This window comes from Carcharodon carcharias, chromosome 10, assembly GCF_017639515.1.
Source record: "Carcharodon carcharias isolate sCarCar2 chromosome 10, sCarCar2.pri, whole genome shotgun sequence".
Classification (NCBI taxonomy): Eukaryota; Metazoa; Chordata; class Chondrichthyes; order Lamniformes; family Lamnidae; genus Carcharodon; species Carcharodon carcharias.
The window spans coordinates 72,368,336-72,396,246 of record NC_054476.1 but is presented as its reverse complement, the minus strand read 5'-3'; the positions used below and the strand labels follow the sequence as shown (position 1 = coordinate 72,396,246).

Here is a 27,911-nt window from a genome sequence, read left to right as displayed (position 1 = left end):
ACAGAGAGAATGCCGGAACTCTGTGACGCCTGCCCATGACATTCTGGCAATAAATGACAAGCACCGTCGAGGTGCAGGCATCAGTGATGTGTATAGGGAGTGTGAGGGCAAACTATTATTGTGGTCTGAAGGCTGCACAGAGCTCAGGGAAGAGGCCCTGGAATGACAGGCTTGCCTTTATTTTGTGCAGGAACCAAGGTTTCACACCTGAGTGACATGAACACTGCTCATCATAACAAGGAACCACAGGCAAGGAGACATTCTTGGGAGTTTATTAATAATAGTGAACATTATGTACAAGTAATTAACACCCATGCCCAGGCTTTGCAACTGCTCCCTTCGGTAGCACATATATTCAAATTGGAACGATACAGAGAAGATTAGCATCGCCCCTGCGCAAGGATGACACGCAAATTCGTGAAGCGTTCCATATGTTAGACTTACAAAACATTACATCTTCTTAACGAGCTCGCTGAGGCAGTTGTGGATTCAGTTTGTACTTTGACACTGAGGAGAGAAGGTGTGTGTTGTTGGTGTTGCTGCTCCTCAGTGTTGTCTTCAACCTGTTCCCCTGCTGCTACTGCTGTTGCTGCTTCTGAGGGTTGCTGTTGCTGTGTTCTGCTGCTGCTGCTCATACCCCTGTGGAGCAAAAGGAGAGAGAGGGAGAGAAGAACAACAGCTTCTGTTGCTGCTACAGGACAGGAAGGCCAGGAGGCCAGAACTGCCAGTTTGAAGGACAACATCCTAGGTGGGTGTCTAAGGATTTTGTTGTGTTAAGGTGGGGGCAATTAAGGACTGTGTTTTGTAGGGGGAGGAAAGAAGACTGCAGGAAGGTTTGGGGAAGGAAGAAAGGTGGGTGTGTGTGTGTGGTGAAAACCACCTTTCTGCCACCCCTCCCCCATCCACCCAGCCCTTTCCCGGTAAGGCCAGCAGTGGCTGGTGAAGACATCGCCTCCCCCTGCAAGAAGACCATCAGGCCCCCACCCAACTTCCATCCAGCATCGGTGACACCCACCTGGACTTTTTCCTCTTTCCCTCCTGTGCCTCCCTGTCCTTTACTCGTCTCCCTCCTCTCCTCTCCTCTCCTGCCAAAAAGAGGGGAGGTTATTTCTACCTATCTCCCCCGCCTTCCCTCCCTAGAGAGGAACCTTATATATATTAAAAAAAATATATATGTAAAAAAAATTAAAAATTTTAAAAATGGCCAATCCCTCTCAGGGTGGGCGTGGCTCTGGCCCTAAGGCCAGTTCACCATCGCCTGTGGCCGGGCCCTCAAGGGCTAATGTGGACCCGGTTTTGTCACCGGTGGCAGGGCCTCTAAAAAAGACCTATGCGGGGGTGGCTGCTTCTGCGGCTTCTGCTGCTCCTGCTGCCCTGTCACCATTCCGCCTCCTAACGAGGGCCCTCGGGGTGAAGTGCTAAGCTCACCCTGAGATGACTATTGAGGCCTGCGTAAAGGCTATGACTGGGGTCGTCGGCCCCTCAGCCATAGTAGCGGCCTCTAAAATGTATGGAAAGGCCATATTTTTCTTGAGGTCCGAGCGGGCGGTGCACCTCGCCCTGCAGAAGGGGCTCACTGTGGGTGGTGGATCCCCTTGAGGCCACCGTCCAGAGAATTATTATATCTAATGTCCCGCCCTTCCTATCAAGTGAGCTTCTCCTCCCCCACCTTAATAAATTGGGGGAGGTCAGGTCGGGGGTTGCACCAATCCCGCTCAGCCTCAAAGACTCGGCCCTCCGCCGCGTGTACTCCTTCCAGCGCCAGGTTTTCATCCGCTTGGCCTGGGAGGAGTGCCTGGAGGGGGCCTTTTCAATTAATTTTGAGGGGACCGCCTATCGGGTCTTCTGGACCGCGGAGGGCATGCGGTGCCATGCCTGTAAGGAGGCGGGGCATGTGAGAAAGAACTGCCCCACCTCCAAGGCCACGAGCCCCACCCAAGTGGCCGCGGCTGGCACCGCCCCTCCTCCCCCCGCCACCACTCCATCTCCCGCCCCGCAAGGGGAAGTGACGCCGGCAGCCACTGCCATCTCGGCTGCCGGTGAGGCGGGGAGAGAGCCCCCACGCCGTAAGAAGGTGTGGAGGAAGACCCGCAACCTGGAGGCGGCCCCTGAAACGCCCCAAACCCCCCAAACATCTGAAAACACCAGCTCGGGGGAAACAACAACATCCAGCCCCAGCGTCGTGTCCGCGTGTGCTCCCGGGCCCGTGGGCGCTAAGGCGCCGAGTGCTGGGCCCGGCATCGTCCCTGCGTGTGCTCCCGGGGCCGGCGGGGAAAGGACGCGGGATCCTGAGCCGGGGAAAGATAAAATGAAACCCCAGAGGGTGGAGTGTCCGGGAGGGCTGGACAAGGAGGAGGGGGCCTCGTAGATTGAGGTCTCCCTAGCCCCCAGACCGACCCGGAAGAGACGTCATCCTTCGGAGGAGGAAGTGGGCGATGCCCAAACTGCAGAAGTTGTATGTGTCCCTTCCCCCGAGGAAGCGGTGGTGGCGTCTCCACCTAGCAAAACCTCACCCTGCCCTCTGGGGGAATCCCAAACCCCCACACCAAACACTGTTCCCCCTACCAGTCTGCTGCAGTCCCCTGAACAGGGCCCCTCGGGGGTCACTGAGGGCACCTCCCTTGTGGTGGTGCCCGACTCGGACACACTCAATACCCCCGAGGTACCTTCTGGCTCGTCGGGGGACTGCAGCCTGCAAAATTTAAAAAATGTTAATGGGTCATTGGGTGGCGGAGAGAAGGAAGGCCTTCCCGCTCCCTCTCAAACCTTAGCACCAGGCGTCCTAGTTTTAGGTCAGGAGCTTGTCCTGAGCTCCCCGGACGACCCGGTGCCGGGAGGAGAGCGGGCATCAGAACTGCCGCTGCCCTCTGACCCGAAAACAGTAAAGCAGACCAGAGAGGACCCCTCTGGCCTTGATCCTGGGGGTGGGATTGAGGTACAGGTGGAGCCAGCTGACAGCTCCGAATCAGCCCCTGTACTCAATGCGGGGGAGGGGTTGGAAGCTGGAGGCGACGACCCGGAAGAGGACGGGGTGTTGGTGGTGAGCACCGGAGATTACGCTGAGTCGTTCTCTAGCGAGGCGGTGGATCCCCTGGTGCCTTCCACTGACTCCCCCCTCATCCCCCCAAGGGAACTCCGGGACTTTCTAGTGAGTCATCGCGGTCGCCGAGACAGGGTTCAGTTGGCCTTGGACTGGTGGCATTCATATCCGCTGGTGTTCTGATCCACTCGTGAGGCTTTCAAAGCTCCCGAGTTGGATAGGAACGTGCGGCGGAGGGTCCAAACGTTTCTCGCTGGGCTCCTGAAGGAGAGGAAGGACTAAAAGTCCTCTTCTTTTTTATTTAAGGCGGAGGTTTGATGTACCTTTGACGATGAAGACAACTATAGCCAGCCTCAACATCCGCGGCAGCAGGGGCGCACAGCGCAGGTTCCAGAACTTCTCGGTCTTCAGGGACGGGAAGTACGCGTTGTGCTTCCTGCAAGAAACCCATACCGTTCCGGGAGACGAAGCCACGTGGCTCCTGGAGTGGCGAGGGGGGGGTCTACATGAGTCACCTAGCCTCCAATTCTGGCGGGGTGGCTATCTTGTTGGCCCCGCATTTTCAGCCGGAGATCTTGGGGGTCAAGGAGCCAGTGCCAGGCCGGTTGCTGCACCTGACTGTGCGTCTGGGGGGGGCGGTGCTTCACTTTGTGAATGTGTACGCTCCCCTGAGCACGCAGCAGCAAACGAAGTTCTTTGAAGAAGTGTCCACTCATCTCGACTCCATCGACACTGGCGAGTGCATCGTCCTCGGGGGGGATTTTAATTGCACTCTCGAGGCCCTGGACCGTCACGGTACCCCGCACTGCACGCGAGGTGTGAGTAAGTTGCGGGACCTGGTCAGGTCCTTCGACTTGGTGGACGTCTGGCAAAATCTCCATCCTGACTCCAACTTGTTCACCTTTGTGTCACCTGGAGTCGGAGCGTCCAGACTCGACCGCCTTTACCTTTCGAAGGCGTACGTGTCCTGCGTTCCGGCTGCTTCTATACAGCAGGTTCCGTGCACGGACCACCGTCTGGTGTGGGCGGAGCTCACTTCGTTCTGCGCTCGGACGGGGTCCGCGTACTGGCATTTTAATAACCTGTTGTTGGAAGACCAGCGGTTCCTGGACTCGTTCCGTCGCTTCTGGGCCAGCTGGAGAAGGAAGCGGGGAGGCTTCCCCTCCTTGAGGCTATGGTGGGACGTGGGCAAGACTCACGTCCGAGTTTTCTGTCAAGAGTATGCGAAGGGGTCGACAAAGAGACGCAAATCCAGGGTCGAGGAGTTGGAAAAGGAGGTGCTCGACCTGGAGGCACGTCTCCATCAGCCCGACGCGGACCCGGCCCTGCGGTCGGTGTACGATGAGAAGAAGGGAGCGCTGCGGGACCTGCAACTGGTCAGGTCTCAGGGCGCGTTCGTGAGGTCGCGGATCCGGTTCCTCAAGGAGCTGGACCGTGGCTCCCCCTTCTTCTACTCGCTGGAAAAAAGGGGTCCGTCAGCAGCTCTTTACGCTGCTGGCCGACGATGGATCCCTTGTCTCGGACCCAGAGGACATCAGGGCCATCACCCGAGATTACTACACTGCCCTGTTCTCTCTGGGTCCATCCAGCGAGGACGCTTGCAGAGTTTTGTGGGAGGACCTGCTGCAGGTCGGCCCGGAGTGCGCCGGAAAGATTGACTCCCCTATAAGTCTGTGGGAGCTGACCGGCGCACTCGACGGTCTCTCTAGGGGCAAATCCCCGGGACTAGACAGGCTGACCGTGGAGTTCTTCAGGGCATTCTGGGATGTCCTGGGGAGCGACTTCGCGGGGGTCCTGAGGGAGAGCATTGCTACCGGGAAGATGCCCCTTTCGTGGCGCAGGGCCGTGATTGCTCTGCTGCCGAAGGGGGATCTCCGCCTTCTCAAAAACTGGCACCCGGTCTCCCTCCTCAGCACGGACTACAAAATCTTCGCCCGAGCCATGTCTTCTCGGCTCGGCACCGTGCTGGACCACATGATCCACCCTGACCAGTCCTACACTGTCCCGGACCGAACCATTTATGATAACATCCATCTGGTCCGGGACATCATCCACCATTCCCAGAGGGCTGGCCTGTCGAGCGCCTTCCTGTCTCTTGATCAGGAGAAGGCGTTCGACAGGGTGGATCACGAATACTTACTCGGAACTCTGCGAGCGTTCGGGTTCGGGACGCATTTTGTTGCCCGGATCCGACTTCTGTACACCACCACGGAGCGTCTAGTGAAGGTTAACGGGTCCCTGACGGCGCCCCTTCGCTTTGGGAGAGGGGTACGTCAGGGCTGCCCCCTGTCTGGCCAGTTGTATTCTATTTGCGTGGAGCCTTTCCTGCGCCTCTTGCGGAGGAGGTTGTCGGGATTGGTTCTGCGCGGGCCGGGCATCGGGGTGGTCCTTTCGGCTTACGCCGATGACGTGCTCCTTATGTTTAGTGACCCGGCTGACCTGCGGAGGATGCGCGAGTGCCAGGAGGTCTACTCTGCCGCTTCTTCTGCCAGGATCAACTGGGATAAATGTTCTGGACTCCTGGTCAGTCAGTGGCAAATGGATCCCCTACCCGAGGTGCTCAGGCCTTTCACCTGGAGCAGGACCAGCCTCCTCTACCTGGGGGTCCATCTCTGCCCTGCTGAGGAATCCTGGCCGGCAAACTGGCAGGAACTGAAGACGAAAGTCACCGCTCGCCTGCAGCGCTGGACAGGACTGCTCCGAGTGCTATCTTACCGAGGTCGAGTTCTGGTCATAAACCAGCTGATCGCCGCCATGTTGTGGTATTGACAGGTCACTTTGACCCCTCCCCCGGACTTTGTCACAAAAAATCCAGAAATTGTTGGTTGACTTCTTCTGGGACAAAAGATTGCACTGGGTCGCTGCTGAGGTTCTGAGTCTCCCGCTTAGGGAGGGTGGTCAAGCGCTAGTGTGCCTATGCACACAGGTGGCGACTTTCCACCTTCAGACCCTGCAGCGATACCTTTACGTCGAGCCTCCTCAGAGATGGTGTGACCTGACAACGTATTTCTTCCGTCAGGTGCACGGCCTGAATTATGACGTACAGCTCCTGTTTATAGAACAGAGGGGCCTCAGTGGCTCCTTGCAGGCATTGCCCGTCTTTTACCAGGACCTGATCAAAGTCTGGAACATGGTCGCCTCGCGACGCAGCTCTCCCCCGTCAGGAGTAGCGGCTATCGTCAGAGAGCCGCTGCTCAGGAATCCGCCCATCCGTCCTTTTCAGTGGTTGGCGGAGAGGAGGGCTGTGGCCGCAGGGGTGACCAGGATCGGGGACGTGCTGGTTGGCGGAGGACTGGGCTCGATGCTCCCACAAGAGTTGGCGCATCGCGCGTCTGTGAGTGTCCAGGTTGCAGCCGATGCCATCCAAGACCTGAGAACGGTCGTGCTCGGACCTGATGTTATTTTAGGTCTTGAGGTGGCCCAGGTGCGCGGTGGTCTTCCGTCTGAACGTTCCCCTGTTCGGACGGAATTCCCCATTGGCCCCAAGCCCCGAACCCTCCCTCGGGTGCTGGTGCCCTGCAATATGAGCCGCCTCGGGGACATACCTCTGTGCCATTTGGCACGGCGCGGAGGAGCTTTTTGTATGGACTGCTGCTGCACACCTTCCATTTTCTAGCCCTTGTCCGCTGCCCGGACACGCCCTGGCGTGCCTTGTTGCCGTCCGGCGGCGGAGGTCCCCGATGGGAGGCCCTCTACGGAGGTGTCCTCCCCCTTTCTATTGGGGACCTGGGTTGGAGGGTGTTGCATGCAGCAGTCCCTTATAATCGGAGAATGCATAGGTTCATGAACTCTCAGGACACATGCCCTTTTTGCGGTCTTGTGGAGTCCGTGGACCATGCATATATAGGGTGTGGTAGGCTGCACTCCCTTTTTAGTTATTTGAAAAACCTATTATTGATGTTTTGTTTGCACTTCAGCCCCACGCTCCTGATCTATGGGCACCCGGTGCGGAAGGGGGTCGGGAAGGAGGAGGACCTCCTCGTGAACCTGCTCCTGGGCCTGGCCAAGTTGTCTATTAACAGGTCCAGGCAGTGGGCGATCGACAGGGGAGTCCCGCTCAATTGTTTGTCCCTCTTCCGCGGCTACGTTCGCAGCCGGATGTCTTTAGAAAGGGAGCACGCGGTGTCTGCCGGCACACTCAAGGCCTTCTGTGCTCAGTGGGCACCGCGAGGACTGGGGTGTTTTATTGACCCCTTTTATCACATTTTGGTTTAAAGTTGTAAGTTTCCTTTAAACTTTGTTCTTGGTTTTACAGCTGACCTGAATTAGGGGCTGTGCCTGATTTATCCCAATTTTGTTAATTTAGTTTGATTGTTTTAACTCAATAAGAGTTACATCTTCTTAACCTTCCTGACCCTGCTGCTGTATCTTGGTGCTCTCCTGACACCTGCAGCAGAGGTGGAAGCAGCCTGCTGACTGCTACGCCCTGTCTGTGATGATCTTAGCGGGTGTCCTCTGGAGGGCTGAGACCTGGAGGACCCCGACCTGCTTTAGGTGTCCTGCTGTGAGCCAGCTGTACCCTCCTTGGCCTATGAAGCTGGAGGCCAAAGAGGGGATTTGGAATTCCGGATATTCCCAGGGGCACCTGGGTAGATGGCCCTGGGGTGTTGAGCTGCTGGTCCTCCTCCTTATGAGTACCCAATGACCCCTGGCTAACTTCTTGAGGAGAAGGGGTAGCTGGAGTGAGATTGAGCTGCCCTGCACCCCTCTCGCATTGACACGGTTGGAACCCACATATGGTGTCAGCGATGGAGTTCAGCCCACACAGCAATGCAGGAGCAATGTCCTGGACCAAGGCCATCCTGCCAGTGTTGACCTCGATGCGTTGGCATGCCGGCGCTATCACCTCAGACTGAAGGTGGATGGCCACCTCCTTTGTGTCTTGCAATCCGAGGAGTGCAGTGGACATCCCTGATGTTCCCGTAACTGTCTTTGCAGTTCCACCAACTGATTAAAGACAGAGTCCAGAGGCTCATCATCTGATTCGGACTCAGCAAATTCCTTGCCTCCCACAGTCTTCCGAGTGCCGGCGACCAAGGATGCCCCTGCCTCTGCCTGCTGTGGAACAGATTGTGTGCTAACAAATTGTTATCCCAAGGCTGCTCTCCATTGAGGTCCCACCAAGGTGTTTGTGTCGCTGTGATGGTGGAGGGTGTGGGTGAACGCTGTGATGGGTCTTCAATGGTGCTGCACTCAGGTCCCTCATCCAAGGTTTTCTTGGTGCTGGGGTCGATGTCACAGTTGCCCCAGATGACGTGTTAGATGTCCCCAGGAGAGAAAGTAGAGATTATTAGTGCTTGGCAGCTGCACTGAACATAGAACAGTGGATTCAGAGTAGCATTGAGAGAGAGATGTTGTGGTGCAGGATCCTCACGTGGGTGTTTGCCACGGACCTCACCATCGCCGCAGGAACAGTCGACGTCCTCTCCAGCCAGCTCCAATACTCGACTCTCAAAAGGAGTGAGGACTTTGATGTCTGGCATTCCGCCCCCAGTCTAGGACCTCTCCAGGTGATTGTGCATGATCTTATCCTGCATAAAGACAGATGGAGAGAATGTGAGCCAAGCCTAACGAGAAAGAAGACAGGCGTGCATGTGTGCTGAGTGGAGCCATGGACGGGATGAGGAGGCCTATCTCCAGAGGAGATGAAGCCAGATGGGGATGTGAGGGCATTTGTGTGAGTGAGTGGTGATATCCCTTGAGCTGGCAGAGTGAGATGCCAGCAAATGTATGATGAGATTTTGACTGGGTGAGTTGAGAGTGATGAGATGGTTGACTTACCCTGGTGGCATGGACAAGATCATTCATCAGTTTTTTTGCACAGTATGGTCAACCTTATGTGTGGAGCCTCCCAAGTCAGAGTGGTGAGACTGATGGGCCTCCTGCGGTCAAAGCTGGGGTAGAGGACTTTGTGGCGGGCCTCTATGGCATCCAGAAGGTATCCAAGGGATGCATCACTGAATCAGGGGGCTGCAATTTTCCTGGCTTTGGGGCCATATCTTCAGTTGGTCTGTCCAGGGCTGCAAACAATGAGAAGTGTGCACGTGGCTACGTTTTAAATATGGCACCCAGCATGAGGGAGCAGTGAGGTAATGGCGTGGAAGGTCAATCGGTGGCTGCCCGCCAGCGATTGTGTGTGATTCCCGTGACTGCATAAGTTATGAGTTGGGAAGGGGATGATATGATGTGAAAACCTGCTGGCAAAATGACGTTTCTCGTGCCCATCACCGCACTTAGTGCAAAACTGAAATGATTCTGTCTTTTGGCTTTTACCCGAGGAAACCGCATTTAATCTCTGGTGTCCTCATCCTATCACAAACCTTCAGTTTGGTTCTTCCTACTCCACCCTCCTTCCTCAGCACAAAACCAATTGCATTTCTGTCTTGCTTCAGTTCTGGTGAAGGGTCGTTGATCTGAAACGTTAACTCAGTTTCTCACCACAGATAAAAGCAAAAAATTGCGGATGCTGGAAATCCAAAAACCAAAAATACCTGGAAAAACTCAGCAGGTCTGGCAGCATCGGCGGAGAGGAGCACAGTTAACGTTTTGAGTCCGAATGACCCTTCAACAGAACTAAGTAAAAATAGAAGAGAGGTGAAATATAAGCTGGTTTAAGGGGGGTGGGACAATTAGAGCTGGATAGAGGGCCAGTGATAGGTGGAGATAACCAAAAGATGTCACAGAGAAAAGGACAGAGCTGTTGAAGGGGGTGATATTATCTAAGGAATGTGCTAATTAAGGGTAGAAAGCAGGACAAGCAAGGTACAGATAGCCCTAGTGGGGGTGGGGTGGGGTGAAGGAATCAAAAAAGGCTAAAAGGTAGAGATAAAACAATGGATGGAAATACATTTAAAAATAATGGAAGTAGGTGGGAAATGAAAAATCCATATAAATTATTGCAAAAAAACGTGGGGGGGGAGAAATTGGAAAGGGGGTGGAGATGGAGGAGTTCATGATCTAAAATTGTTGAACTCAATATTCCATCCGGAAGGCTGTAAAGCGCCTAGTTGGAAGATGAGGTGCTGTTCCTCCAGTTTGCGTTGAGCTTCACTGGAACAATGCAGCAAGCCAAGGACGGACATGTGGACATGAGAGCAGCGTGGAGTGTTGAAATGGCAAGCGACAGGGAGGTCTGGGTAACGCTTGCGGACAGACCGAAGGTGCTCTGCAAAGTGGTCACCCGGTCTGCGTTTGGTCTCACCATGTAGAGGAAACCGCATTAGGAGCAACGAAATTGAGGGAAGTGCAAGTGAAATGCTGCTTCACTTGAAAGGAGTGTTTGGCCCTTGGACGATGAGAGGGGACGTAAAGGGGCAGGTGTTGCACCTTCTGCGGTTGCATTGGGAAGGTACCGTGGGAGTGGGTTGAGGTGTAGGGGGTGATGGAGGAGTGGACCAGGGTGTCCCGGAGGGACCCATCCCTGCAGAATGCTGCCAGGGGTGTGAAGGGAAGATGTGTTTGGTGGTGGCATCATGCTGGAGTAGGCGGAGGATAATCCTTTGAATGTGGAGGCTGGTGGGGTGGTAAGTGAGGACAAGGGGGACCCTATCATGTTTCTGGGAGGGAGAAGGTGGTGTGAGGGCGGATGCGCGAGAGATGGGCTGGACATGGTTGAGGGCCCTATCAACGACCGTGGGTGGAAAATCTTGGTTAAGGAAGGAGGACATGTCAGAGGAACCGTTTTTGAAAGTGGCATCATCAGAACAGATGCGACGGAGGCGAAGGAACTGAGAGAATGGGATGGAGTCCTTACAGGAAGCGGGGTGAGAGGAGCTGTTGTCGAGGTAGCTGTGGGAGTGGGTGGGCTTGTAATGGATATTGGTGGACAGTTTATCACCAGAAAATGAGACAGGGAGGTCAAGGAAGGGAAGGGAAGTGTCAGAGATGGACCATGTGAAAATGATGGAGGGATGGAAATTGGAAGCAAAATTCTCTCCACAAATGCTGCCTGATCTGCTATTTCCAGCATTTTCTATTTTTGTTTGGGAAATAATGAGGGCTGTGCAACAATATTGCACATCTGTGACGTACTGACAAAGAAATAAAGGAAGAGATTTACAGAGAATTCAGAGGTTACAGAAACACCATAATTGTAATGATACAGACATTAACTATCCAGGGGAAGCCTCTGATATGACTAGTGGTCAAAATAGCAGTTGCACCATTTTTACAAAACTCTGAGTTCAATGTGTCACAAACACAACTAGGAAAGATGTCACTACATCAATAACTTATATTTATATAGCACCTTTAATATAGCTAAATATCCCAAGGCACTTCACAAAGACGTTAACAATTAAGCTTTGACACCAAGACACATAAGGAGATAATAGGGCAGGAGACCAAAAGCTTGATCAGAGATAGGTTTTTAAGGAGTGTCCTAAATGGAGAGATAGAGAGACAGAGGGGTTTAGAGGAGAATTCTAGAGCTTGGAGCAAAGGCCACCAATGTGATTAAAATCGAGGATTCACAAGAGGCTAGAACTGGAGGAGCACAGAGACCTCAGTAGTTGTAGAGCTGGAGAAGGTTATGGGCTTATGGAGCAGGTGAGGGCATAGAGGGATTTGAAAACTGGAATGAGAACTTTAAAATTAAGGCCTTGCCAGACCAGGTCAGAGAGCACAGGGGTGATGGGTGAACTGGACCTGGTGTGAGTTACAATACTAGATTTAGCTAATTTCTTGGACAAATGACCTAAAGGTTATGAGCATATTTATAGTACTCCTTTAGTGATAGCATAATTAGATCTAATCTAAATAAATAAAGTAGAACTGTAGTAGCATAATTAAAATGGAAATCTGTATGTAGCATTTGGCAGACTATTAGATAAATTCCAATTGCCCTGTCACATGCTAAGTCCAGTGGACATCCTGGAAAATCCCCGGGATAAAACCAAAATCATTATCCCATTACAAATATTATCGACGTTTTACTTGTTAAGCTTTGACAGCACCCTCCAAATGCACAATCTCTACCAGTAAAAAGGATAAGGACAGTATGAAAACAACATTGCCTCCAAGTTACACACTATCCTGTTACACACCGTCCATCATGTTGCGTGGCACTACTATTGTGCTAAATGGGATAGATTCAGAACTAATCTAGCAGCTGAAATCTGGCCATTCATGAGGAGCTGTAGGCCATTATCAGCAGCAGAACTGTATTCAACCACAATCTGTAACCTCATAGTCCAGCATATCCCACACTAGCATTACCATCAAACCAGAGGATCAACACTAGTTTAATGAGGAGTGTAGGAGAGCGTACTAGGAGCTGCACCAGGCATACCAAGCTGCCTATACTGACTGCAGCGGTTGAAGAAGGCAGCTCACCACCAGCTTCTCAAGGGCAATTAGGGATGGGCAATTAATGCTGGCCTAGCCCACAACCCTCAAATGAGTCTTTAAAAAGTACCAGCCTGACCAAGTTGCAACACAGGACTACAAACATTTGAAACAACAGAAGCAGCATGCCAAAGTCAAAGCTAAGTGATCTCAAACAATGGATCAGATCAAAGCTCCTTAGTCATCCACACCCTGTTATGAATAATGGTGCACAAACAAACAACTAGCCAAGGAGCAAAAAGAGAAACAGAAAATGCTGGAAAAAACTCAGGTCTAACAGCATCTGTGGAGAGAGAAACATAGTTAACATTTTGGGTCCATATGACTCTTCTTCAGAGCTCTGAAGAGTCATATGGATATGAAACGTTAACTGTTTTTCTCTCCACGGATGCTGTTAGACCTGAGCTTTTCCAGCATTTTCTGTTTTTGTTTCAAATTTCCAGCATCTGCAGTATTTTGCTTTTAACTAACCAAGGAGGTTCCACATACAGCCCCATCCTTAACAATTGGGGAGTTCACCATGTAAATGCAAAAGATGTCTGAAGTGTCTGAAGTGCAGAGTGAATGATCCATCTCGGCATCACAGATGCCAGTCTTAGCCAATATGGACTCCACGTGCTATCAAGAAATGGCTGAGCACACTGGACGCAGCAAAGGCTATGGACCCCAATAATGTCTCGGCTGTTAACTGCTGGCAGCCTGTGCCCAGAACTAGCCATGCCCCTAGCCAAGCTGTTCTAGTACAGCATCTGGCTTCTACCTGACAATGTGGAAAATTGGCCAGATATGCTATGTGCACAAAAAGCAAGATAACCACTCCTACCTAGCATAAAGGAAGATGATTATGATTACAGTTGTTGGAGGCCAATTATCTCAGCCCCAGTACAAGTGCCAGGCAATTATCATCTCCAATAAGAGAGAATCTAATCATCTCCCATTGACCTTCAATGGCATCAAGCCCATTTGATTGGCACCCCATCCACCAGTGACATACAGTAGCAGTAGAGTGCCACTCAAGACGCCGGCAGCACCTTCCAAACCTGTGACTCCTACCACCAAAAAAGCCAAGGGCAGCAGATAGATGGGAACACCACCACCTGAAAGTTCCCCTCTAAGGCCGACACGACCCTGACTTGAAAATATATCATCTTTCCTTCACTGTTGCTGGATCAAAATCCTGGGACTCCCCTCCTAACAGCACGGTGGGTGTACCTAAACCACATGGACTGCAGCAGTTCAAGGCGGCAGTTCACCACCACCTTCTCAATTAGGGATGGGCAATAAATGCAAGTCTAAACAGTGATGCACAAGTCCTGTGAAAGAATAAAAGAAAGTTTCATCACGCTTATGTCCTAGGCCCAAACATCTTCAGCTGCTTCATCAATGACCTTCCCTCTAACATTTGGTCAGAAGTGGGGATATTTGCTGATGATTTACATAATGTTCAGTACAATTCGTGACTCCTCAGATAGAGAAGCAGTCTGTACGCTCATGCAAGACCTGGACAATATCCAGGCTTGGGCTGATAAACACAATTCATGTCTCAAAAGTACCAAGCAATAACCATCGCCATTAAAAGCAAATCTAGCCATCACACCCTGACATTCAACAGTATTACCACTGCTGAAATCCCCACCATCAACATCCTGGCATCACTACTGATTGTGGTTATAATAGGTCAGAGGCTGGGAATTCTGTGGTAACTTGCCTCCTGACTCCCCAAAGTCCGTCCATCACCCACAAGGCACAAGTAAGGAGTGCGATGGAATACTCTCCACTTGCCTGGATGAGTGCAGTTCCAAAATTCAAGAAGCTTGACACTATCCAGGACAGAGCAACCCACTTGATTGTTTCATGTGGGTGGGGTGCCAATCGCTCAATACTACCAGAGCACAGAGACAGCACTGCAAAAAAATTCACCAAGGCTCCTTCAGCAGTGCCTGCAACTTCTACCACCTAGAAAAACAAGGTTAGCAGGTGCAGGAACACCACCTCCAACTTTATGATTCCCTTGGAGCCATATACCAACCTGACTTGGAACTATGGCCTGAATTTTTGTCCAAGGTGGGTAGAGAGAGTCTAGAAAATTCCCAGCTTTGCCTACATACCTCAGGAGAAAGTGCCCACAAAGGCAGGATCTTCATTGCCTGCGTGGTGGGACCTTGTTACTTTTGAAACAAAAAATTCCTCCTGCCTTCACCACTCAATCCCCCACACACTCCAAGCCCCATCCTTGCTACCTCATGTCAGGCTATGCCTCCCCATGGCTCTTGGGCACTTATGCCCCCCCATGCTAAATTATGGCCCTCCACTGACACTCCCATGGTCCTTCATGCCTCCATTCCAGGCTATGCCACTTAACTCACCCATCATGCCACCTATTCCAAGCTATGCACCTCTACTCACCCACCCTCATGGCCTCTCCACACACCCCCCAAAACCCCTCATGCCCCCATACCAAGGTATGGCACTTCCATGGCCACTGACGTACTACTATATACCGTAGAGAACCAATGAATGCCAGAGTGATAGTAGGACCTGTAAAAAATAGTTTTAAAAAGTCTAATTACTTTCCATTATATTTATAAGTAATCTTACTGCAAGGCAACACAAGTGTCAATCACTCATACCTTTTAAGCATCAATTACAGAAACCACAAGCCCTTGAAACCACAACCTCGTGTATACAAACAGTGTGAAATTAACAGCAGAGATCAGAGAACCAGAGCTCTCAATCAAGCAATGTTTTCTCTGGGGTGCAACTGTTTCAACTAGAGTAATGGATGCCTGTGCTCTCAGCCAAGAGTATATAATGAGGCTTGGCTGAGAACCCAGACATCCATTACTTTCGTTGAAGCAGCTGTACGCCAGTGGAGGCAAGGGAGGGGTGGGGATGATGGATAGAAAGCCATAGCTTAACAGAAGCTATGTTGAAACCCCCCCTTTTTTTTTTTAAGAAGTTCCTTCAAGAGCCAGAATCACGACTCTTTAAAAACCTGGCCCAGCTCCATTCCAATTAGAACAGGCCCATCAGGCAGCCAGGTCAGGAGTGCCAGGTGTAGACTTCTGACATGAACCAGCCCACAGCCTTTAAAGGCATTCGTGAAAATCAGACAGACCAGGAATGGGGTTGGGAATCCTGGGGCGGAATTTTACGGCCCCGCTGCAGCGGGGGTGGGGCTGTAAAACGCAGCGAGCTGTTCAAACGTCCACTGACTTTGACAGGGCTGTAAAATCTGGCCGGCATAAAATTCTGCCCCTGCCCACCATTTTTAAAGGGCTCTCAAGTCATCCTGACTCAGTAAAAATTCAGCCCTACATCACATTTTCTTCATTGTCACTGGGTCAAAATCCTGCAACTCCCCCTCTAACAGCAATATGAGTGCACTTGCACCACATGGAATGTGGGGGTTCAAAAGAGTGACTCACCACTACTTTCAAGGGCAATTAGGGATGGGCAATAAATGTTGACCTTGCCACTAATACCTACATCCCCTGAACAAATAAAGAGAGGAACGCTGGGTTAAATAAAAAAGCTTTTCTTTTAAGTTTTTTGAGAAGATAATAATGCAAGCATAAAATACAAGTTTATAAAAGGCAGAGTTAGCATTTTACAGTTTAAAATCAGAACAGCCAAGGTTTCTTCATAAAAATCCATACATTTACAAAGAATCTAATTATTCACTCAGTTATCTACATTATGTAAAATCTGTCTTCTGATCATCACTTTCTCTCATTCCAGTAGTCACTTTCCAGCAATTTGACAGGTCAATGAGATGCACATGATTGATAAATCTTTCTGCTGGTAATTTGCTTGGCCTTTACGAATCATTTGACCTGTCACGATTACCACAGACCAAGCCCTGTTCTTCCACTCCACAGACAGGTGCAATCCTCCCAGCCCAACTGCAAACACTTCTCTTGACTGGTCAAATCCTCATTCTCTGGCTTCCCAGTCAGCTTCAAGATTCGGTCTCCACTCATGTCCATTTCCTTCCATACTTGGTTCTGGCTCTATCAGGCCCTTTTGCTTTTTTTGTCCTTAGTATCTGCCTCTTAATTTCCGAGCCTCAGCGTTAGGCCTCCTGCTCTCCCTTACAGAAGTTGTGGAGCATCTGCCAATGGTTAAGCAGAGACTTGGATTTCCATACAAGCCAAGGACCACCCCCCAGTCCCCGCATCTAATGTGCTTTTCTGTTCCATCCAGTTGGCTTGTTTGAAATGCTAACCAAAATAGTTACTTTGGGATTATGTATTTTAAATTCCTGCTGCAGTTCTCCAAGAAAAATCCAGCAAATTTATCACAGACTTGTTTAGGAGGTGATGGGAAGGAGACATTATTATATGGATATACATTCAACATACAGCATTCACCCTAAAATAAATGTGTTTTTTCAAGCTTTTTTTTTTTAAAAAAGATCATGGTCCAGCAACTTAAAACTCTCTCACTGCAGAATGAATACTCATGGCGTTTAAGACTTGGAAGGGCTTCCTATGCTCTTTTGTAACTACCTAGCTGAAGACTCATGTTGGAATTGATGTCACCGAACCTCTGCCAACTTATCAATAAAGTGTAAATAAATTTATAAAAACTGCCCCAAGAATTTGTCATTACCCTTTATTACATTAGCACATGAACTTTGCCAATACTGGCTTTTTAGCCACTGTATCGCTGCTTTGTCTCATTAAGCCTAGTTTGCTGACTCCATTAGGGACCATTCCATACCAATTAATTGCTCACAGATAGTAGATTGATCAGAAATCTAATAGATGGGAGGAAGAAAACACAGCAAATAGTTTGAAATTTCTAAACTGTGTGCGTTGTCAAAAAACTAGCTGAGTGAACAATTGTATGATCAACAGTGTAATACACATAGGTTGGGCACCTTGGAAGTTACAAAGATATTATACATCTCAGGTACAGAAAGTGGCACTTATTTCAATTAGATCACTAAACAACTTGACCCATCGGTGGAAGTGGTTTAGAACCTGTTAAGCTACTCAGCTTGCTGGAGTATCTGACTGCTACAAGTCGTGGCAGGACTTTGAGGATTCAATTAAATTAGTAAAATCATTTTTGGTGTAATTCTACTTTGAAAATGAACAAAAGTTAAAAACTGGATTTGCTGACACATTGTAAAAGACAGCTTAGACAAAACTTATTCTGCTACTCCAAAAAGGGTTGGCATGTTGTATATATTTATCAAAATGTTTATATATGTAGACGTTTCAGAGTCACTGAACCTCAATGTTGCTTGTGGCGATGTTCAGTCGCAAATTTTTTTTAGTAGATTCAGACACCACCAAACAAGTTTCTGTTAACGTGAGAGCAGTTTGCAACAATTAAGGAAAAGGGAATAGGTCAAGTTTACTTTATCCTTTTCTGAGGAGGAACATTCAGTAGTATCTACTTCTCTGCAGCTTTGATTGAAGAATGTGGTCTCAGAGTAGAACTCAGTTGGACATAAAATCATCTTTTTGGTAACCTTTCTGCAGAAGGAGAAAAATATCACAGATTTAAGTCTATTAGGAACGTGTTTTGATTTTTTAAAAAGAAATTAACAACGAAAAGTGCTTGCATTAATACAGCTCCTTTAAGAACATCCCAAAGCAAACTAAAATGGACATCAAGCTAGAAAGGACATATTTTAATGGAGTGCTTTAAAAGGAGAAGCAGGAGGGGTTAAATAATTGAATTTCACAACATGGGGTGCATATGATTAAAGGCTTGGCCAACAATGGTGGGGTGGATGCACAAAAGGCCGGAGTCAGAGCAATGGAGATTTCTGGGCAGGGTGGAGAAGCAAGAGGGAGAAACATGAAGGGACTTAAACAGGAAGTTGAAAATTTTAAATCTGAAGCACTGGGACAACAGGGAGAAAAGGGGCGATGGGTGAGAGCAACTTAGTACATCAAAGCAAGTAGACAGCAGAATTTTGGATGAACTGAAGGTTAATGGAAAGCAGAGGATGGGAAAGCTAACATTTCACCAAGGCCAGAAGACCAGGATCTGCACTAGAGACTTTTGGCCTGTTCCTATGCCTTTGACTATGACTATGTTCAACAGTGTTCAAACTTGTAGTTTAGAAGGGCATACTTTTGGTGTAGTGCCACCCTACTGCATGTGTCAAGAATGTTTAACCGTCTTCAAATTTTAGATGGCAAGTTTTCACATGCAGGATTTCAAAAGATTTTCAGAGCAATTCTTGTTCCTTCCCCAGTCCAAATCATCTCTTTATTGTAAGGAAAGCATCACTCTTCCTAAGAGGCACTTAGATCAAAAAGCTGCCAAATTAAACAAAGTCATGAAGATTTGCTCTACAGCAAAGCTTATTTTGTTGTCAGTAAAGAATCTAGAAGAAGTTCAGACTTGTTCACAAGTGCGCATACACAAACTTGAATTCACTTTTTAAAAAAAAATACAGGCTGTCACAGTTCCCTTGGCCTGAAAAATACAAAACTCAATGTTACATTTCCCCAAGTTGCAAGTAGGAATAAGAATGATTCAGTGGGGGAAATTTGAACGCTGACCTTCCAGGAGTGGGTAGTGGGGGAGGGGGAGGGAACAGGGAAGAACCAACAGCTCACCAGCTGGAAGTCAGCCTAGGCTTTCAGTTAGGTGGAAAACACTGGAGGAGAAGTTGTTGCAGGGGATTGGAGTAGGCCTTTGAATTGGAGGTTGACGGGGTGTCAGCAAGGCATGTATGATGTATTCTGTAGTCCTCGCCATCGCTTAGCTGCCAGGTTTCCTGAAGCCTGGGAAACCCACTGGGGAGTTAAATTTAACACAGTGGACAGATGTGTACATGCATCCTCATTATACCATTTTAAATTGTCTACCCACCCACTATGAGCAGGTTGTCTACCTGCCAAATTATTCGAACCTGAAGTGGGCTGTTTTGGGTTAGGATTCAAATTTTTTTTTTAAAAAAACTTTTAACCTCTCATTCCACCCAAATAATCTAGTTTGGGTTCATCCCATGAAAGAAAATAAAGCCAATGACAAGTTAAACAGGGCGAATTCCGGTAATCGGGGGTAGGCAGAGTGTTACTATCAGCTATGATCTTACTGAATGGCAGAGAAGCCGAGTGGCCTACTCCTGCTCCTTATTCGTATGTTCGTATGAATCTATGGTGGGCAATCAATCTACCACAACTAGTTTTCTACCTGTGCCTGAAGTGAAAATGACCCCATATCTTTTAAAATATCCTACCACACTAATCAAGTATATTCCCACATTTATACAACTGTGGCAAGCATTATAGAAATAGGAGATGAACCTGTACTGCAAGATATCCCAACCTATTTATTTCTATCCCTTGTGAGGAAGGATTTTCCAGCCCCGCCCACTGCTGGGATCATCCGGTCCCAATAAAAGGCAATAGACTTTTCACTAGACTGCCGAATTTCCCGCAGTGGGTCCCACCACAACGGGGCAGAAAAATCCTGCACGTCATCTAAAAAAACATCCACAGATACCTTGTAACACAACACAAGAATGCTTTTTGTATAGAAACACATTATATAATTAAACAATGAGCTAGCAGAGGCACAATGGGCTGTTTAGCCTCCTTCCTGTGTTCTATGATTCTATGAAAGATGATCCAGCATTTCTGTACAGTCTGAGTACAAATACCATCAACATTCAAACAGCTCACATGCAATTAAGATTCCCTCTATACTCCATATAACAATATCATCAATCCATTTACACCCAGCAGGTATACTATTTTGATACAGTACACAGGAACTCCGCCCAGCCCACCAAATATTTCAATAAAATAGAAATATGTGACCCAGAAACACCAGCAGAATACTGACATTATTTAGTGATAGTTCTGGAACATTTCCCATACTGGGTAACCAAAACTTTCCGCAAAAATCAGATCCAAACAACTGACCAATTATTTATTCTTCGGAAGCATTTGATGAATCTTGTCTGTTAACTTTAGAGTGGTGTTAGGCAATGACTATCCCCAACAAGAGAGATTCTAACCATCTCCCCTTGGAGTTCTATGGTGTTACCATCACCATCCTGAGGATTGCCATTGACCAGAAACTTAACTGGAGCCATATAAGTAGGGTGGCTACAAAAGGTCAGAAGCTGGGAATTCTGCAGCATGTAATGCACCCTCTGACTCCCCACATTTGCAAGGCACAAGTCAGGAGTGTGATGGAATACCCTTCACTTGCCTGGATAAGTGCAGCTCCAAAAACACTCAAGAAGCTCAACACCATCCAAAGCAGCTCACGTGATCTACCCTCTATCCTTCATCTAAATATTCACTCCCTCCAACACTGACGCACTATGGTAGCAGTGTACCCCATCTATAAGGGACATTGCAGCAACTCACCAAAGGTTCTTCTGACAGCAGCTTGCAAACTTGCGACCTCTACCACCTAGGAGAACAAGGCAGAAGATGCATGGCAATACCACCACCTCCAAGCTTCCTCCATGTCATACACCATCCTGACCTGAAACTATATTGCCATTCCTTCACTGTCACTGGGTCAAAATCCTAGAACTCCCTCCCTAACAGCACTGTGGGTGTAACTGCACCACATGGACTGCAGCAGCTCAAGGTGACTCACCACCATTTTAAGGGCAATTAGGGATGGGCAATAAATGCTGGCCTAGCTGGCACCGCCCACATCCCAGGAACTAATTTAAAAAATGCACATTAAGTGATTGATCTGCAGTAGTCATTTAACATCTGCATAGTTTTGAATACCTAAAATTCACAAGTTTTACTTACAAATTCTTGTTAGATGCAAAAGGTTGCATTAACATGCTTGGCAGGACTCTCCATGGTTGTTAAATTAAGCAACTAATTAGCAAGCAGCTGTTTTGATAAATTCTTTCATCGTTGTAAATTTAAATCGCACGTGTGTATTAAGATAAAGTACATTGTATGTATTAATAATCTGCAACATTAAAATGGGCAATAGCTACCGTAAGCCTATCAGATATTCCTTTCCAATTAAATATCTATGCTTTGGGATAGTCTCACAATAATAAATTGGGACCCCTCTTCTCAGGTCTGAAAACAAACACCAAACCAGTTGAACAGAACATTTCAATATTCAATTAATATTTGAAAACTAAACAGGACACTGCAAAGGTAGGATGAACTGTTTAAGGAGGTGGTTTGAAGCTTTAAAGTAGAAAGTTATAGCTTAATGTTTTTAGCCTTTGCATATTATGAACATTGACTCCTAGGTAAATATCAAGAAAGTGATGCCATTATTTCAGATGAAACAGATTTTTACATTCAAACAGATCATACTCCAGTGTCCGTCAAGCTGTCCCCATAACTCCCCTGGCACTGCTCCTACAGGCAGCCTACTACCACATCGTAGGTTGACTGGCAAATCATTTCACAGACAATAAGAGTGTGTTCAGAATTAAAATGAAATGTGTTTCAAAATCATTATGGCTGTGCCAGAGCAAGAAGCTTGGTGATTCCATTGCTTCATTGACACTTTCATTAAATATTTTACTCAATAAGCCAGTTACAAGAATGACATTATCAGCAGCCTGAAGTCTCTCTTACAGCATCAAAAGATGCTGAAAGACAAAGGCACAGCCAGACCACCAGCATCTCATCATTCACCCACCCAGGCAGCAAACTGCTTTTGCTCAAATGGACTTCTTTGCTGCTTCTCCATGCACATACTAAAATCCGTTTCTTTCATCTTCCACAGGGTTTTCAATCTTTTAAAATGACACATCTGTCCATAGAAAGGCAGTCAGTATGAGGTAACTGTGCCATTGACAGTAATACTACTAGTGATGAGGGTGTAAAGCAATAGGAAGGGCAAACCACAAAATCTTCTCGTGGAAATCTAGGGGGCCATGGATCCCTAGTTGAGAACTGCTGTACTTCAGCACCATGACAATTTATCTGCAGAGGTAGATAGATTCTGGACAAACAGGGGAGTCAAAGGTTACTGGGGGTAGGCAGAATGTGGAGTTGAGGCCACAATCAGATCAGCCATCATCTTATTGAATGGTGGAGCAGACTCAAGGGACCAAATGGCCAACTCCTGTTCCTAACTTGTAAGTTCGTATTAATGTTGATAAGCACTCCTACATTTGCTTCAAGGTAGTTGGATGAAAAATTTAAATAACAGAACTGCACCCCTGATTCTCCAACATAACTGCAGTAAAAATACCTTTAAAGGTACTTAAAGACATTGTGTCAGCCTGGGAATCAATTGCTGTGACAGATTGCCCAAAATCTCTGGAACATGGAGGAAAAGCTCACGCTTGCTAAGCCTTTAAAATTACCATCCACACCCACTGAGAGTGGGGTTACTACATTACACCAAGTGTTCAAACCTTCAAGAGGCATTATAGGGACACAATGAGGTTTTGGAGCTTGGCTGGAACTCTGAAGTTAGCTTTTACTTATTTGCAAATCTTAATAACTGAACTAAAGTCTGCAGACAATTAGATCTAGAGGTTAATTTTAAAAAAGCATGCTTCAGTTTTGAAACAAAATCAAAATGTTGCCACTCAGTTTACATTCAGAAATATCTAAATGCCCCACTCAAACACATGCCTGTCTGAACCAAAGTCACTGTGCATTAGGCCTTCCTGGGTTAATGGGGCTGGCTGGTAATCTGTAACTCATCATCATGAGATATGGAGGAATGACTCATGGGTTTATCTTCCTAATTTTCTCCCCTTCCCTTCGTACTGTTGTCTGATATCCACTGCATGGACAGAATCAGCACAACTTGTTGCATTTCTCAAAATGCTGAGAGGCTTTACAACTCCCTTGTTGACCTTTATTTGTGATAACTTGTGAATTTATAATCTAATACTTTCTGAATTGGTCAAATAAATATAGCTGCCATTCCACTTATTTATTGCTGGAAATAAACAGTATTGTGAACTTAAAAGTTCTAAATTTCTTCTTTCTCACCACCTCCCGCCCACTTTCTCTCCTGATTTGTGTTGCAGTGTGCATTGTCACTTAGAAGCTTTGCTCATCTCCAAGTTTGTAGCTGAATAGCAAATGTCATTAGGCTATTTGACCAGAGGGACAGGAGGATTCAAGCCTCATACTGCCACACTAACACCTGAAATTAAAAACTACCAACAAGAACAATGAGAGGAATCGTCCCAGATTTGCACTAAATGTGGTAGTGAGCAGGTATAACAACATTTTACCTGCCGGCCGCAATGGTGGCCTTTTACACCGTATCGCAATATATGTGCATTCTCAGGAAAAATGCCATTTCCATGGCGGGCGAGCTCTCATTCGCCTGCCACACCATCACCTCACTGCTTCATCATGCTGGACACCATATTTAAAATCCAGCCACGCACACAACTCTGTGCTTCCAGCCCATGACTGCTGCAAAGGCAACATGGCCCTGAAAGGCAACAAGGCTGCAGCCCCCAGCTTCAATGACACATCCCTTGAGTGCCTTTTGGATGCACCGGAGGCTCGCCGTGATGTCCTCTACCCTCTGGCTGCAGGAGGGGCAGCAACTTCACTAATCTAGCAGAGGAGAGGTAGTGGCAGCAGTGGTCAGCACCAGTGCCCTGCAAAAGGGAACAGCCACCTAGTGCCGCTACAGGGTGAATGGTCTCATCTGTTCTGCCAAGGTAATTCACTCTTCCCATCGCTCTCAACTCACACTCAAACCCATCACACATCCACAGGGATCTCACACCTCAAGGGACATCACCACTAACTTTCACACACACCCTCATATTTCCATCAGGCTCATAACCTCTCAAGCTCACGTCCTCATCCTGCCTATGGCTCTGCTCACCACACAAACATTCCATGCAGTCCTATGCGTCCTGCTCTCTCATTCTCCATCTGTTTTCATGCAAGAGAAGCTGGCTCACATCAGCAGGGAGAGGTCCCAGATCAGGTGTGGAGTGGCCCACATTGGACCCCTCTCTCACATTGTGCCATCACACTGACTGGTGAGGACATGCACCGTGCCTACAGTGATGGTCAGGTCAGCAGCGAGCACCCTCTTAAGGATCCTGCACCATATCATCCCCCTCTCAATGCAAATGTGAATGCTTTTCTCTCCTGTTTTTGACTTTGCTGCTATGCAATACTTATCTCTACTTTGGTTCACATGTCCATGAGAATCCACCCAGGAAGCCATGGACATTCCTCCAGTGTGTCGTTGGTGTCAGGCTCCAGCATCTTCTGCTCCTCAGACGTCTGAGGTGAGAAAGGCCCTGGCAGTAAGTCATGACTTCTGCACATCACAGTTGCTGAGACAAGTGTTCTGCACCGGCATGTTTTCCCACCAATGTGGGTGAGTGATCCAGCGGCAGGGGTGTGGGGGTGATTGAATCTGGTGGACTGGCCTTATAATGATATACTGGTGTATTATGAGGTTCCCTTTGCCCAATAGCAGGGATGTGGCCCGCCATTGACAGGCTGAGTGGATGATTGTAAAATTGGTTTCACGACATTGCGAAACCGATTTTTGACCTCTCACCGTGTTGTCCGTTCATGTCACTGAATGCGCCTGACACCAGCGGGTGCAGAAAATCCCAGCCAATGACTTGTGATCTGGATACAGGTTCTTTGCTAATTTTATTCTCCTTCCTGCCTTGCCGTGAAGGCAATCTGTAGCATCCCTTAGCTACTCTAATTCAACTAAACAGACACAGCAGAAGCCACGAAACGAGCCTGAGGCCAGGGTCATGTGTATGGCTCAGCACTACATCATTTCTTCACTGAGTCATACCAAGCAGCAAGTACTCCACACCTAGAGGAAGGAACTAACCTATGGATTAACCTTGTACCTAGATTTGAAAAAGCATCTTCCTGATTCAATAAAAAGTACAGAGTTTAAGGCTTGCATCAGAACATAAGATGAAAAAAAGTCTGGATGAATCTTTTAAAATGCATCCCAATGACTAGATAAGTTGCATGGCAATGTAGCTAACCTTTCCTTGAAAGGCACAAAGCTATAAAATGGCTGCTAGATATTTAAAATTAATCCACACATTTGTTTTATTTTTCTCAGTGGAGCATTGGTGCGAGACTATTAAACAGGTTTGTCGGAAGCAATGACAAGATAAGACTCTGAAATTTTTACTTCGGGTCACAACAAAGCCTTCCATTGTGTAGTCAGAATATTGAACAGTTTCACTAAAACCAAAACATGCAATTCATGACTCTCCCTGGAAAGTAAAGCAGCCCTCTTGCAATCAGCACTGCTTTAAAGAGACTTTGAACATCTAGAGAACAACTTGCATTCATAGAGTGGCTTTAACACAGTAAAATATCTCAAGGTATTTCACAGGGACATAATCAGACTAAAATCAATACCAAGCCAAGGAGAGAAATATTAGGACAAATGACTATAAGCTTGGGCAAAGGGGTAGGTTTTAAGCATCTTCTTAGAAGGAAAGCGGGGCAGAGGGGTTTAGGCAGCTAATTACGCTTAGGGCTTAGATAGCTACAAGACCAATGGTGGAGTGAAGGAGTTGAGGATGCACAAAAGGCCAGAACTGGCACATGAGTTCTTGGAGGGTTATACAGCTGGAGGAGAGTTCAGATTTAGGCAAGAGTGTCAGAAACCATCATGAGGAACGTGGAAAACCTGAACAGTATAGGGCCAATGTCCCTTTAAGAGTCATGGAAATTTAAAATGTTCCACCAGCGTGCAAGAATATGTGACAGTTTTGCAGAAAGCAAAGATCTGCTATTAACTTGCTGATTGTTGCTGTCACCAAATACTTTGGCCAACAGGCTGAAGTGATGGAACTGGTAAAACTAGTCTGCGTGTACCTATTAATTTAACTGCATCGATACTTACCAATTTGTATTCGCGATGCATGGACTTGTAATACCACATATTTCCCAAAAGACTGGAGGCAGCTTTCACAGCTTTCTCAGCTTCACTGAAAAAAAACAACCAGGAATGAGCAGCACCACCCAAAACCCATATTTATTCATTCCTGGAGTTTAGGGAAAAATATATCACTCTTACTGTCATGTAAGTTTACAGTGGCCAAATGCCTAATCCATTAAATACTGACCATCCCCTCAATCAACTGGACTTCTGAACATGGGATCAGCAAAACTCCAGCTTACACTTGTTCTCTCAGGTAAGTGATCCTGGCTACCCAAAGTCAGTCAACAAGCCAGTAGCTGTACTGGTGCATGCAGATAGAAGAGGTCTTTTACATCAAACAAAAGGCGTAGCCCAAGCTTTATCATCTTAGTGAGTCACTCAAGTGCAAACAACAGATGAAATTCCACACACTGAAATTCAGAGGGAGATAATCGGACTCCCATTAAATGAGATTCAAAAGTTTAAAGTTGCATATTTCTCAAGCTGATTACCAACAGATCTTGATATTCTGGTTCAAGGTTGATTCACCAATGAGAAAAATTAAAATAAAGTACTGCAGTTGGTATTCTCCACATAGGTAAGAACATAAGAAATGGGAGCGGGAGTAGGCCATTTGGTCCTTTAAGCATGTTCCATCATTCAACATCATGGCGGATATTCTACCTCAACTCCATCCTCCTGGACTACCCCATACTGTACCCCTCAATATCCAAAAGTCTAATGCCTCTGTCTTGAATATACTCAGTAACCGAATACTCTCAGCTCTCTGGGATAGAGGATTCCAAAGATTCACAGTCCTTTGAGCGAAGACATTTCTCACCTTGGTCCCAAATGGCCGACCCCTTATTCTGAAAGTATGACCCTATGTTCTAGATTCCCCATCCATCCTGCCAAACCCCTTAACAATTTTATGTTTCAAATAGATCACTTCTCATTCTTCTAAACTGAAGGGAATGTAGGCCTAGTCTACTCAATCTATCCATATAGGACAATCCCATCTTCCCAGGAAGTAGTCCATTGTGACCCCTCTGGTGAAAGTATGTCCTTCCTTTGGCAAGTAGAGCAAAATTGTACATAGTACTCCAGGGTGTGGCCTCATCAATTATAGTAGGACCCTATTACCTTTTACTCCAATCCTCTATAACAAAAGCTTCCTAACTGCCTGCTGTACATAAATCATAAAGTTAACATGTAGGAACAAGGACACCCTGGTCCCTCTGAAGTGTAAACTTTTCCCTGTCTCTCACCATTCAGAAATATTCTGCTTTTCTATTTTTCCTACCCAAGTGGATAACTTCACACTTCACCCCCCATCCTATTCTATACAATAGAATGCATTGTATTCTATCCATCATGTTCTTGCTCCGCATCCAAGCTCTATATTCCTCTGCAACCTCTCTGCATCCTCCTCACTGCTTATTTTCCAACTTAACTTTGTATCATCAGCAAACTTGGATAAGTTACACCCAGTCCCCCCATTTAAGTCATTAATATAGGTCGTAAATAGCTGAGGCCCAAGTACTGATCCTTTTGGTAACCCGCTAGTTATAGCCTGCCAACCCAAAAATGTCCCGTTTATTCCTATTCTGTTTCAGTTCAGTAACTGATCCTCAATTCATGCTGATATATTGTCCCAATACCATAAGTCCTAATTTTATAGTAACCTTGTGTGGCA

At 47.5% G+C, this 27,911-nt stretch overlaps 1 protein-coding gene and 1 non-coding gene across 4 annotated transcripts in view; one reads left to right on the top strand and one right to left on the bottom strand.

The window, feature by feature from the left end:
* The first annotated feature begins 330 nt into the window (after window positions 1-330).
* Window positions 331-437, top strand: LOC121283677. Its single transcript, XR_005944325.1, has one exon. It is a non-coding gene; the product is annotated as a U6 spliceosomal RNA (small nuclear RNA).
* A 15,470-nt stretch (window positions 438-15,907) lies between these two features.
* Window positions 15,908-27,911, bottom strand: part of LOC121283608 (plakophilin-3-like) — a 70,128-nt gene continuing 58,124 nt past the window's right edge. For 2 of the 3 annotated variants that reach the window (XM_041198373.1, XM_041198372.1), the window contains one exon: window positions 15,908-17,874. In XM_041198373.1, the coding sequence (XP_041054307.1) occupies window positions 17,703-17,874 (172 nt within the window). In that variant the 3' untranslated portion in view covers window positions 15,908-17,702. Of the gene's footprint in view, window positions 17,875-26,197; window positions 26,283-27,911 lie in introns of all 3 variants that reach the window. The other variant, XM_041198374.1, reaches the window with a different exon arrangement.